This window comes from Mirounga leonina, unplaced genomic scaffold (assembly GCF_011800145.1).
Source record: "Mirounga leonina isolate KUSES-001 unplaced genomic scaffold, KU_Mleo_1.0 Mir_165, whole genome shotgun sequence".
In the NCBI taxonomy this organism is placed as follows: Eukaryota; Metazoa; Chordata; class Mammalia; order Carnivora; family Phocidae; genus Mirounga; species Mirounga leonina.
In genome coordinates, this window is record NW_023270415.1 from 33,854,884 (window position 1) to 33,869,265 (window position 14,382).

At 39.2% G+C, this 14,382-nt stretch overlaps 1 protein-coding gene across 3 annotated transcripts; it reads right to left on the reverse strand.

Moving 5' to 3' along the window:
• Positions 1-136: 136 nt before the first annotated feature.
• Positions 137-4,635, reverse strand: RBIS (ribosomal biogenesis factor). 3 transcript variants are annotated; one of them, XM_035011461.1, is made up of 4 exons: positions 4,539-4,635; positions 2,263-2,379; positions 578-694; positions 137-281 (listed from the first exon to the last, which is right to left on the reverse strand). In XM_035011461.1, exons 2-4 carry the CDS (start codon positions 2,374-2,376, stop codon positions 210-212), a joined length of 303 nt encoding a protein of 100 aa, XP_034867352.1. In that variant the 5' UTR covers positions 2,377-2,379; positions 4,539-4,635; the 3' UTR covers positions 137-209. The 3 variants fall into 3 exon arrangements, with proteins under 3 accessions (XP_034867352.1, XP_034867351.1, XP_034867350.1); XM_035011460.1 differs by having other exon boundaries at positions 4,521-4,624; XM_035011459.1 differs by having other exon boundaries at positions 4,512-4,605.
• Between the last annotated feature and the right edge of the window lie 9,747 nt (positions 4,636-14,382).

A 14,382-nucleotide genomic window follows, 5' to 3' on the forward strand; every position in this document is an offset into this window, starting at 1 on the left:
TTTGTGAAGTGCCTTCTGTTTTAGCACTTTAAGTTTATCACATTTTGTTGACTTCTGACATTCCACTTTCCTAGATTATAGGAAAGATCTGTTTATGTAGTTTTAAAAATGTGCCAATGCCTGTACATTAACAAGATTTTTAAAAATAAAACTGTATAAAACATTTAATTTATTGGTCTTTTTGGGGTATCTGCTGTATCTCCAGTGTATTACAACTGAGCCATTAATCTTGTCGCTTCATCAACATTAACTGGTTCGTTTTCATGACACTGCTGAGGAATCTGAAGGGAGAAAAATATTGTATTTTAAAATGTAGATAACAGTAGTGAACAAAAATGACTTGTATATAATCTATTATCTAACTTAATTTCTTCTAGTCCTACCTTGAGAAGTAAAACAATAAATTCTCGTATTTGGACTCAAGGTTTTAGAGTCTGAATATGACTCAATATGCTACATATACTACAAGGCCAAGTATAATAGAGATCCAAATACTAAAATACATTCAACTTCCTGGCTTTAAAAAGTTGGGAGTTTAATTTATTAGCCATAACAAAAGGAACTGATTTCTACTCACCAGCTGTTTCTGCAAAGGTTCAAGGGAAAGGCCTTTTGAGAAATGGGCAAGTTCCTTTTGTATATCTACAAAAGCTTTATTCACTCTGTTAACTTTTTCATCATTCACAATGTTTATCTTTTAAAAAAGAAAAAAGGCATTAATCTACAATCTTGTAACCATTAATGATATAATATATCAAACTTTAATTTAACCTTGTTAAACCTAAAAATTCATCAGCCCTACCCATTTGTGGGGAAAATTCACACAAAAATTCTTATGGTCTTATTGGGAAATTTTAGACAAAGGTTCTGGTTTTTTAAAAATAAGAATTATGTGGACATACCTTGTATGTAGATTTGGTATAGGCACAGATTCCATGACCATTATTTAATCAATCACTTCTTTACACTCTCTTTACTTTCCTTCTCTTCTCTCCCTTAATCAAACCTGCTTGGCAACCTAGTTAAACTCAACTGACAGCTTTTTCTGAGCCTAAAACTGAATCTGGAGGAAATCATGACTGGCTGGCTGGCTTCACTTTAAGTTCATGACCACAAACTTTAATTTACCATTTATATAGTGCCTGGCAATCTTACAACCTCCATTTAGTAAGTTAGGCCATTTTCTGAGAAAACCGTTTGATCATTTCTCCAACCAGCCTGCCTATCCAGATTTCCCTCTCTTAGATCTTTCCATTAGCATACATAAAGCTTCTAGTACTCCTATTTGAACAAAATGATCTCCTGTCAGTCAAATACACGAAGTTTTTCCCTAGCTTGGGGCCTTTGTATTTGCTATTCTCTGCCTAGAATATGCTGCTCCTAACACTTAACAAAACTTTCGATTACTTGCTCGTTATCGTCTGGATTTTGGCTTCAATGTCAACTTTGAAGATAATCCTATGTAAAATTGTCACTCCCTACCCATATCATATCACCTAGCTTTATTTTCTTTGTAGCATTTATTAAGTCATAAAAATCCTTGATCAAAAGGCTTGATTTAGGTAGTTCATGAAAACTGAAAGATAAAATGTTACATTTCTATGACTACTATGACAATTACTAAGTCCTGGAGAGCTGACTCCTCCTACTACTTAAACTTGAAAACATTTCTTGAAGAATTTTCTTAAAGAATCTACTTAACCTTGAATAAATTTCCCATTTCTCAAATATTTTGAAAAGAAAAAAAAAACAAAAAAAGAGAAACTCCTTTCTTTTCAAATTTTGCATTTTAAGAAAGAAAGTATCTTATTTTATAGGTTTTTGTTTGAGTTGTAGATATCTTCAAGGAAATAAGAATTACTGAGGAGAAAAAGAGTAGGTGCTGACCAGCATTTTATGTCTTGCTTCTGTTAAGAGGTTCTTGAATATATTTGAGTTCAGACATATGAACTGTTTCCCATACCATGGTTTTTGATAATTTCTATGCTCTGATAAAACTTAAAACTGTTCTTTGGATAAAATCTTTAAAAAAAACAAACAAAAACTGTTCTTTGGAGCCTCATGCATTTGCAATTAAAGTGCCTTTTTCTTTTCATACATCTACATCAAGAAAAGGAGGTATTTTTTTTTCATTTTTAAATGAAAAGCCTTTGTGAGAAAGGCTAAGAAACTGTTTTAAATAATAGCATTCAGTTTTCCAGTGGCTTTACAACTATGCTTTGCCTGTAAACAATAGAATCAGAATATGTAACTAATACTCACCTTCTTAAGATTAGTAGTAACTGGTTTTGCTTTGTTTTTAGACTTAAAGTTTTTTTGGCTGGCTATATGAAATACATTCCTGGACTTCTGCCCTCTTAGTTTGTTCTTGGCCATTGTCTAGGGAAAAAAGAAAAGGAGCTCAATTAAGCTGCCCACATTTATGAACTATAAATGAATTTAAGTTTTTAAAGTAAAGCTACCAATTTAGTCTAAGAAATTCCATTTTATTCCTGATTATTTTTAAAGTTGCTGCATGTATTAAATTATTTCCATGTCTTTCGTCACTACCAGGTTTTCTGCTATTTGAGTGCAGAGTATCTATCTAATTCTTTTGTCTCTAATACTTGGCCCATAGAAGTACCACGTTAATTTCTGATGGTTGAATTCGTTAATACAATCAACACAATTGCTTTCTCAGCTCTCTGCAGCATCTGACAATGTTAACCATCACCATCCATCCTGCTGGTTTACATATACCATTCTGGTTCCTATCATACGTTAGGATGGACTCCTATCTCCTTCCTTTTTCATTCCTTTTTACTTGCCCCACTTTCTCTCCTATGTACACTTCTTCAAAATCAGTCCTTAATCCTGACTTCCTACCTTTAATTACTTTCACAACTTCCACATCACCTCTATGTGAACGGCTCTTGAAACTTTACATATTTTCTTTGCTCTATAGCTAAACACACACTAAGCCTATATAAATCCTACCTTAGAAACATGTCTCAAACCTGCTTTAACAATGCATATGAGAAAATTTTAAAAATATTAATAGTTAAGATTTATTGAGCTTATAGTATGTGTATAAGCACTATGTGAACATTTTATGTGCTTTAACTAATGTACTCTGCATAACTTTGTGGGAGGTACTATTATCCCCATTTTACAGATAAAACTGATGCAAAGAGGTTAATTTGCCCAATGTCACACAGTTAGTAATCAAGAAATGATAGGATTCAAAGCCGGGGAGACTAGATCCAGAGCTAACATTATGTGATATGGCTTCTCATGTATAAGTGAACATAATGTAGTACTGACTAGTTTAGGGCCGGATTACTCCTATAGTCCCTAGGTCCATTTGGTTAGACCATAGATTGGCAATCTATACCAACGGACCAAATTAGGTCAGGCACCTGTCTCTAAGTTTTGGTAGAACACAGCTATGTCCATTTGGTTATGTATTGTCTACGGCTACCTTCCTGCTACAACTGTGGCCTACAATGCCTAATATGTATTTATTTAACAAATAATATTTATTATCTGGCCCTTTGCAGAAAGATTGCCAAACCCTGGCTTAAGTCATCTGCATTCAAGTCTATGCCTAGTGCTATGTGATGAACCTTCCCGATATTAAAAACTTTGAATGACTCTTCTAATGCATTAGGGGCGGTGTGCTTTGTTCTGGTATAATGCCGGAACCTCAAATTCAGGATAAATATGTCAAACATATCTCCTGCCACCTCTCTGTACACACCCATCCTAGAGTACTAATTGCTCTCTGAAGACACTCTGCATATTCCTTTCTTTCCTTTGCTCAACTTGTATCTCTCGACTGAAATTTATATCCTCCTTCAGTATCTAGCTTCAGTAAACTACTTAGGGACAGGAATGCTTGTAAACACCAATGGTACTCCTACTTAAACAAACAAACATGAACACAGGAAACTCATGATTACTACAGAGGAAGTAGAAAATACACATCATATCCCCCCAATTAAATAATCTAAAATCCTTAAAACAGTAAGCAAAATCCAATCACTTATCTAGTATTCGTTAATAACTTACGATGTGCCAGGAGTGGTATAAAAGTGATAGACATAGAAAAAGTGATATACATATATGTGTGTGATACAAACACAGATACATGATATGTCTTGCTAGAGGCAGCATACGAAGGGACACAAGAGGGAGGAGTCCACCAGAGTAGTGGACTTGAGAAAGGTTCATGGAGACGGGAATACCCTGGGGGTGGGGCAATATTGAAATTCTCCGACAGCAACGTGAAAATTGGGATGACAAGAGACACAACGAAAAACTGGTACCCTGACAAGGGCTTAAGGCCCCAAAGGCACCGGGGTTTCAGGCCTGGGCCAGCGGGCCCGCTGCCCACTAGGGTCGCCCGAGGGAGGCAGCGCGCGACGGAGCCCAGCCTCCGGGCCTCACTGGCACGAGACCCACCAGTCCAGTCCCAAGCCCCGAAAACTACACGCCAGTCTGCCAGAAAATTTATTAACCTCTCCCCATACCCTCAATACCCTCGTGCAGCAACTCACGCTCCGGCTGACACCATCTACACGCAGAAGATCTTCAGGAAGTTCCGGAGGTGGGGAGGAATGAGCCAATCAAAATTCCTCCCACAGGCCGTAGTTCCGCCCACCGGACGAAGCCCTACCCACCCAGCGGAGTCTCACCCACAGAACACTGGCCTGCCCAGACGAAGCCCCGCCCACCGAACGTAATTCCGCTCACGAGCGGGTTCCCGCCCCCGTAACGTAGCCCCGCCCACAGAGCTAACTCTCTACTGTGTCTTCTAAACATAGCGAAGCCCCGCCTCTAGGGCGAAGTTCCACCCACCATGGGAAATCCCGCCCCAAGAGCGTCCCTTACCTTAGGCAGGGTTGAGGACCAGTACTCGGCTCCGGCAAGCTAAGGGCGATGGGGATGCAGCCAAGTCTGGACTTCCCGGGCGGGTAGGTGTATACAGAAAGCACTGAGGCGTTTCTGAGGTTCCGAGCCGCGAAGTCCGTCACCAAGTCAGCCCTCAGCCGCAGACGCCTGGCTGGCTCTGCCCAGGCCCCCAGCAGGTGGCGATGTGCGCCGCTGGATTGCGTCCGGGGCTCGGCTGGGGGTGCAGAGAACCTTGCGGCTGGGAGAGATCCGGAGCTATAATCTCCGAAGGGAACGTTTGTAATGAACGAAAAGATGCTTTTCTCTTTTCCTTGCTTCAAAAAGAGAATTTCTAACCGCACAGCACAGGCACAAGAAAATATAAAAAGAAAACAAGTATCAGGGAACGTAGAGAACCTTAGAAGAAACATTTTTTTTTTGCCTTCCGGTTGTGTCAGTTTGTATTTCTCAATTAAGACATTTTTGAGTTGAGGGGCCCCTCGCTCAGTCGTTAAGCATCTGCCTTCGGCTCAGGTCATGATCCCAGGGTCCTGGGATCGAGCCCCGCATCGGGCTCCCTGCTCGGCGGGAAGCCTGCTTCTCCCTCTCCCACTCCCCCTGCTTGTGTTCACTCTCTTGCTGTGTCTCTCTCTGTCAAATAAATAAATAAAATCTTAAAAAAAAAAAAAAGACATTTTGAGTTGTCTAGAAAAGTGACTCAATTCTACCAAGAGGAGCTCTCCATTAAAGTAACAGTTTTCCCATGTTTCTCTACTTATTTTGATGAGTTCATAAGAAAAGCCAGATTTTAAACAAATGTAGAAGTACTAACATGTATCAGTTTATTACTTACAAGAATTTAGCTTACACTCTAAGTATCAAAATAAGACCACAATACCACTCCCCTTTTGCAAGGAGGATATTACTAAGGCTCATATTTTAAGCCACTGGCTGGCGTCCACGAAACTAGTAGTGGACAAAACCAAACTAGGATCTGTGTGGGTTGGCCCTGGGTCAAATTTTCTTTCCTCCAAATCAGCCACTGGCCTGCTTATAGGAAGATGAGACACTTTTATAGTAAATCATGTTGTTATGATTATGTTCATCACAAAATTAGGGAATATATTGAGGAAAGAGGAATAATTACCTGTCAATGTATGTTTATTCAAATTTTGTATTCTAAGAGTGACTTTTTAAAAAACACCTTAAAATGCTGGTATAAAGTGCCCATAATGTGTGGGGGCAAAACCAAAGCTACATAAATCTACATAAAAACCAAAGCTACAGATCTTTTTACCAAGCCTGAGTTATCCACAAATATTGAAGCAAATAAGGCAGGTATAAGTATGGTTCCTTGAATGTGAACTTTTTGATGTATATATGGAAGACAAATAAATAGATGTAATGGAATGACATTATAGTATTTATGAAAATTTATGGGCCCGGTTTTTTTAATTTGAAATGGTGAAATAAAGATACATACACCAAAGGAATACAGGCAAGAGCAGAGGCATTATCTGTGGTGAGTGAGGAGTCATGGATTTCTGGTTTACCTTTCTCACCAATTAATAGTGTGATTATGAAGAAGTTACTTCATTTTTCTGTGCTTCCCTTTCCCATATGTAGATGACCAGAGGATATGCCCACTCCAGAGAACAATCATTATCTGCTCAGCATCCTTTCCGGGAAACCCTTCTCCCATTAAGTGGTCCTGGTTGAGCTGATAATTACAGTCATCCTCTAAAGACTTTTCAACTAGAGCTAGTGAAGAATGCTGTCTTCTGCATTTAGTGTCTTTGTATTGGGATGATGTGAAACTAAGGCTGTTGTTAAGCATCTTCTCCAGCAACTTGCAGGAGACATGTCTGCAGTGGGAGAGAATGAGGGCAACATATAAAAGAAAACAGACCTGAACAATAGAACACAGGACCCTGATGATGTCATTTGAGTCTGGATTTAGCCATAGATGGAAGAAAGATCTATCCCTAGACTTCTCAGTTACCTAAGCAAAAACATTGTTTTATTGGCTTAAATTGTCTTGGGTTATTTTTTTTTAAATCATTTGTGCCTGAACGAGTCTTTACTTACTTCACAGGAGTATTGTGCAGAATTAATAAAATACAAAGCATGAGAGCACAAGATATTATTAGGACAAAAGAAAGGATTATGCTAATTTTCTAAAAGCCATTTACTTATGAACCAAATGAATCTTATATAAAGAAAAAAAATACTTCAAGTTTTCAAGTCTTTAAAAATACATGCAAATATATTTCCAGTTTTTCTAACGACCTTAAAGATGAATTAAATAAGTGGAGAAAACATTTTTCAGAAACCTTAGTTTTCCTGTTTTATTAAACTCAGCAATGCAGAGTTCTGTATGCAGATCTGGTCCTCAAAGAACTGTCTTGAAAGCAATTCAACAAGTAAACAGGGATGATGGTTAGGGAGAAGAGGAAAATGAGAGCACACATAAATAATAACAAACCATTCATAACAAATCTCATAGCCCTTTATTGGAACAAAGCCAGTCTTGTATAGATGATACTTTATGATAAACTTGTTTCATTGATTCAACTTTATTCTACCCACTGCTCAGTTTCATTCAATCACAATAGTCTGACACTTTTAAAAATAAGTCTGACTATTTTGTAGAATGTTTCATAACTGGGAGTTTTTCTGTTTCCTCATAATTTGATTCAGGATATACTTTTGGGAAAGGAGGTGAACAGAAATCCCACAAAAGTGATGCTGTGGTCCCATTGCATCCCATCAGGTGGTTCGTGATTTAGATTTGTCCCATTATGGGGATGTTAACTTTGGTTGCTTAAGATTTTTTTGCCAAGTTTCTCCACTACGGACTTACTCCTTTCCCCCTTTTAATCAATGAGTATTTTGTGAAGAGCAATTTGAAACTATGCCAATATCCCGTTCCTCATCAAACTTTCATGCCAGTTTTGGTACTCGATGTTTCTTGGATAAATTAATTATTACTGTATTGATTCCCAAATTGTAATTTTTATATCTGTCATTCCTTCCAAAGTCATCAGTTAACATTCCATTGTAAGTAAAAACTTTGTTCTCTTTCCGTTTATTTATTCACTTAGTTATTTATATTAGTACAGGCTCATGGTTGCTATTTTATTCATGGTTGCTATTTTATTATCATAATTTCTTTTGACATTCACATTGCCTGAGATTTGGCCAGTGAGTGCTCCTTCACATATATCCTTTTGATTTGTCCCCATCCTTCTTTGACCACCTTCTTACTTTTTGGCACAGCAAAGCACTCCAGGTTCATTTTGGACCTATACATCCCAAGTCCCAGAATTAGTCATTTCTCCATGGAGCCCTGGTTCCTTTTAGTGCAGAATAATATTTAGAAGCCAAGCTCTGGAATATTGATGCTTCTAGGCCTCAGTGGGCAGATCTACGCAATATATGCATGGATGTACATCCTGTTTGGCTGTCTGTCCACCTATCTATACATGTTCACACACCTCACCAACTGTATTTATTTCTATATGTAAAACTGTGAGTTTATGCCAGTATGTCCAATTCGAATTGAATACCATAGGATTTATTTTAGTTTCCTACCTTTTCATTTTTGTAATTTATTTCTCCATCAGTGAGAAACCTGGCTTCCTACATATATTATTCTACATATATTATTCTAAATATATGTGCTAATCACTCATTTGATTTATCTTCCTGTTAGTAACCAATCTTCCTTCACTGTTGCCACCTCTCCCACCCCGACTTCATGCAGGTGCCCCCCTCCGCCCCACTGGGCTCACACCATCCACTGAATCATCCACTCTGGCGGCTGCCACCTGCAGAAATGGTTTCCTTACCCTGCTCAGGCTCTGACTTTCCCTAAGATGCTGCCATCTCCCCTCCCTTATTAAGACCTAATGTCTTTTAGACTTAATTATGATGGATGGAAGGAAGGAAGGAAGGAAGGGAGGGAGGGAGGAAGGAAGGGAGAAAGAGAAAGTGAAAGAGGGAAAGAAGAGAAAAAAAGCAGATAGCAAAGTTTGGATTTTTATTCTATAGGCAATGAAGGATTCCCCTTCCCTCCACACCTACACCTACACACACACACACACACACACACTCACACACACACACATCATATGGCTTGTTATAGGGAACTAATTTAGTTGGCAGCATGAAAGTAGATTGGAAGAAGGCACGGTGGCAGGCAAGGAGTCAGGGGTTCAGGAAGTAAATGACAGAGAGCCTGGGATAGCAGAGCACTTGCTATAGCTCCCCTGAGTATCAGTGCATGAAAAACAGTCAATAAAAATGATACGCATTTTGCCTTGCTGTAAAGTTTCTTTGTGGGCCAAGTAAATAGTAAAGCTACCTTCCAATGAATCTGCATTTCTGGTGAGGGGCCAATTAGATCATGAAAATGTTCATGGTTGATTATGGAAATAGGGATTCTTTTTCTCTCTAACCCCTCAGTGACAGAAGCATTTAATTTTAGGCTAAGAATAAATATATCTATAACACAGTCTATATAAAAAAGTGGAGCAGAACAGACAGGACCCTCTACCTTTCTAACTAGGTCAAATTCCTGGAAACATCTGGAGGGTTAGAACCAAGAAATGAAAAGAGACCATTAACCCTTTTGGGTGAAGTAAAAATGATTCACTTCTGCAAGTATTATAAAGCTGCAGGAGGTAGGTCACAGGCTTTAGCATTTCACTATATATTTTCTATAATTCAAACATATTACTTGTATGCATGTTTGTCTCTCGACTAGTCCCTGTACTCTTCAAGGGCCAGTCTATTACTCAATCACCTTTGTGTCACCATTTCCAATGCACGGGAGGTATGGCATAAACATTTGCTAAATGAAATAAAATTCCCTGAAGTGTAAAAAAGCAAGCAAGATATTGTAGCCAATATACTAAAAATGACTTTAAAGCCCTATCACCTTTACCATGACTAAAAATAGCTAGAAGAACACTTCTTTTTATCTTCTTGTCACACTGTTCCTCAGGAATGCTAGATGCTCAACCAATATGTTTTAATTTAATTGAACAGATTTTTATCCGGGGTAATCCCCTGGCCCAGTGCCTAGAAACCCTGAAACTAAACTAATTATAGTCACAAAGGAGGGCTTGTATATGAAATATTTGAGGTTAAGAATGCTCAAATATGGGGCGCCTGGGTGGCTCAGTCGTTGAGCGTCTGCCTTTGGCTCAGGTCATGATCCCAGGGTCCTGGAATCGAGCCCCGCATCGGGCTCCCTGCTCCGCGGGAAGCCTGCTTCTCCCTCTCCCACTCCCCCTGCTTGTGTTCCCTCTCTCGCTGTGTCTCTCTCTGTCAAATAAATAAATAAAATCTTAAAAAAAAAAAAGAATGCTCAAATACATAGTCCTAAGGCAATAAAACTATTCAAAGGGTACATGAAGTCCTTCCACATTTTTTATGATGCTTGGTTAAAATCCAAGTAATGGTTAAAAATTACAGGAATTGTGGAATATTTAGCAGGTGCATGTTTAAAACTCAGAAAACTGGCAAAGGCAAAGAAGGCAGTGTGCTGTTTAATTACAATTTGACACTCCAAATTCCAACAGTATTTAAAAGTAAAAAGGGAAAGGATGCTGTGCTTTGTAATTATCAAGTTTAGTTGATAATGCAAATACGCTGTATAAAGCTCAAGAATAATTTTGTTTTTCAGCTGAAATTGTTATGTTCAGAGTCCACACAGACTAAAGTCGACAGTTTTTGACTTTTTTCTTTGTGTTGTTTGATAGCACCCTGTTTGCTGAAATCCTCCTAAGAATTACATGGGCATCTGTATTTTAACAGACAAAAAACACTGAAGACTAAAAGTTCTTACAAACATTTGGCTCCTTAAAGACTTGATTTTCTTTTGGATTAGAAGAGTCATGAAGAGTCGTTTTAGAAATGGAAAGTTCAGAAAAGTATAAAGAAGAAAACAAATAACCAGCAGTGATTACATTCTGATTTTACTCTCCATCATCTTCCTCTCAAATGGGTTATTGTAATAGCTTTCTAGCTGGCTCCCCTGCTTTGATCTCTATGCAAACCCCGTGGCCAGAGGAATCCTGCTAAAATGTTAATCAAATCATGTCATTCCTCAGCTTAAAATCCCCAAAGTTCCCCACATCAGTCAGAATAAAAGCCAAAGTGCTTGCTGTGGCCTTTGAAGCCATATGTGACCTCCCTCTGCTCCTACTGCTTTCTTACTCTTCTGTATTCCATGCTAGCTGTGTTCCTCCTTCTTGACCCTTCTGCCTGGAGCACTCTCCTAAATATCTGCAAGCCTCCTTTCTCACGTTCTTCAGATCTTCTCTTGATGTCTTCTCTTCTGTGAGGGCTTCCGTGACTACTTCTATAAAGTTCCAAATCCTCCTACATTCCTTCTCTGCTATCCCATTATTGCCCCATAGCATACCATATATTTATTCATTTTGTTTTTTATCTGTCTCCTCCTGCTAGAATGTAAGCTCCGTACAGGCAGAGCCTTCTATCTGGTTTTGTTTGTTTGCTGCTATATTAGTTTTCTAATGTGTAACAAATCACTCCAAAATTTAGTCACTCACAACAACAATCCTCATTTATTATCTCATAATTTTAGTGGGTATGTAATTTGGGAGGGGTTTGGCTTGATGGTTCTGGCTCAGGGTCTTTCCTGAGGTTCAGTTGGCTGTTGGCTGGAGAAACAGTCATCTGAAGGCTTGACTGGAGGCTGAGGGGTCTACTTGCAAAGCGACTCACTCGCGTGGCTATAGGTTGGTGCTGACAGGTGCCAGGATGCTGAAATCCTCTCCAGGAGGACCTCTCCATAGGTCTGTCTGAGTATTCTCATGATGCGGGAGCTGGCTACTTCCAGGCTGAGTGATCCAAGAGAGGAAGGGAGAAACTGCAGTGTCTTTTATGACCTAGACTCAGAAGGCATACGCTATCACTTCCACTCCGTTTTATTATTCGTATGTGCCCATCCTAGTCAGTAAGGAAGGAAACTACACAAAGAATTAAATGCCAGGAGGTGAGGATCCTTGAAGACTATCTTGGAGGCTGACTAGTGCAGCAGCTATATTCCTTGTGCCTAAAACTGCCTAGCACTTTTTTCAAAAAAAGATTTATGTATTTATTTGTTTTTAAAGATTTTATTTATTTATTTGACAGAGAGATAGCACAAGTAGGCAGAGCGGCAGGCAGAGGGAGAGAGAAAAGCAGGCTCCCCACTGAGCAGGGAGCCCAATGTGGGGCCCGATCCCAGGACCCTGGGATCATGACCTGAGCCGAAGGCAGACGCTTAACCAACTGAGCCACCCAGGCGCCCCTTATTTATGTATTTATTTATTTTAGGTGGGGAGGGGCAGAGGTAAGGAGAATCTTAAGCAGACTCCATGCGGAGTGCAGAGCCCAAGACGAGGCTTGATCTCATAACCCTGAGATCAGGACCTGAACCTAAACCAAGAGTCAGATTCTTAACCAACTGCACCACCCAGGTGCCCCAAAACAGCCTAGCATCTAAAGGTAATCTAATAAATGTTCTGAACAATGAATAAGTTCTACCACACAGATTTTCAAAAACATATTTCTTTGCAGCTTTTTTTCCTAAGTAACATAAGCAGTTATGCTATGTTATTTATTAAAAATTGGAATTTCTTTCCAGCTAAAAATTTGTAATCTATAAATATAAACGTACTTATTAATAAGTATATTGAAAATATATTTATGTCCTTCTGAAATTACATCTTTTTGATATACAATAAGTTACTTCAACTCTCTTCTTATCATTGATATTCTGTTGTCTCTAGATTTTTTTTCTATTATAAATACATTGTGATGAATGTATTTATAATAATGTGATGAATGTAAATACATTGTGATGAATACATGTTCATCACAATGTACATCTTTGTACATAAACCTTTGAGAGGATCTCCTAATATTTTCTTGAGGAGCATGCCTAGGAATAAAACCTAAGGTTATAAACACTTAGAATACTTGATTTAAATTACCAAATTGTTTTCAGAAAGACCATATATTTTATAATTCTACCAACAGTGTATGAGCATGCCAAATTCACCACATCCTTATTGAGATGGAGTCTTGATACTTTTTAAGAAGCTGAGATTTTGATCAGGAAGAAATAGCATGAAGACCTCTTAAAAATTACTCACCTTTTGAACCTTGTTTCACGTTTATAGTTTAGTTTTCTTTTTTTCTCTTTGTCATATCAACTGGTTGTTTAGGGGTTAAAACAGACAGAATTTAGAGGGGAAGGGAGAAAGAGGAAAGCAGGAATTGGTATGATTATTGTTTCTGACTTGCACAATTGGGTGGATGGTGGCGCCATTTAATAAGATAGAGAAAACTGTGGGGAGGAAACTGGGATGGGGAGGAAATAATTAATTCCATTTCAGTCACCTTAAGTTGCAGCAGTTGGATACGGTTCAGTGGATCTAGAGCGATCTGCCTAGGATAGTAGCCACTTGCCTCCTGTGGCTATCAATCACTTGTGGTGGGCTAGCCTGAACTGAGATATTCTACTAAGAACAAAATACACATCAGACTTAGAAGACCTAGTAAGACAAAAAAATGTAAACGGTATAATTGTGTCAGTTAAGGTCCAACCAGGAGACAAAAAATCATACGATAATTTTAACAGGGAAAGTTGACACAAAGAATTATTAACTATAACAAGGAATAAGATGTAAGAGAACTATGAAGAATATCCTTAGGCTAAGGGAGAGTTTCCAAGGAAGGACGAACTTGGAAGTTGGCTTCTCTTCCAAGGTTGGGATTCAGATTACTGGAGAGGTATAGTAGCAGCCCACTGGATGGCAGAGAAGTTCATGGGGTGGCCCAGACCAGAGCTGGCCCATAGTTGCCAGGCAAGCAGAGACACCCCTCTGGGGTTCAGTGGGCCAAGTCTGGCATGCAGGGGTGAAAAGGGACTCAGCACTGGGAACCGTGTCTCTGCAGGGTGATACACAACCTAGAGGGCAGTGTCTATGTCCAAAGCACCATGGGAAACACCATCCATGGAGCAGGCTGCCTGAAGCTGGTGGGCAGGTGTGCAGAGGAGTTGAGGCATCTACCTGCCAGAGGGGTGGCAAGAGAGCTGGGATGGGTGGTGTTTTCTTCGGGAGTTCCGAGGAGAGGGTTACTGGTTTGGGGTTAGGGCTGTGAACTTGCTGAAGGACTAAACACTCCTGGGGTGAGGCTGGGCCACTGTGCCCCTGCATGTCCACCCACACCTCTCTCTGCCAGGAGCCCAGCAGAAGCAAGAAGAAAACAAAAATGCAGTCTGCCAGCACCAGGAAACCAGTCCCTCTTCTGTAATGTCCCTCTATTGAAAAAAGGTTAGCATTGTGCTTGCTGCAAAGAAGACATTCTCAAAGTTCCATTATCACAGAGCAGGTAACGTATGGTGAATTTAAAGTTGAGAGAGAATGCATCAATAATTGGCACACTCATTAATATTTTTTATATTGATTCATGTTAAAACAGTAATAT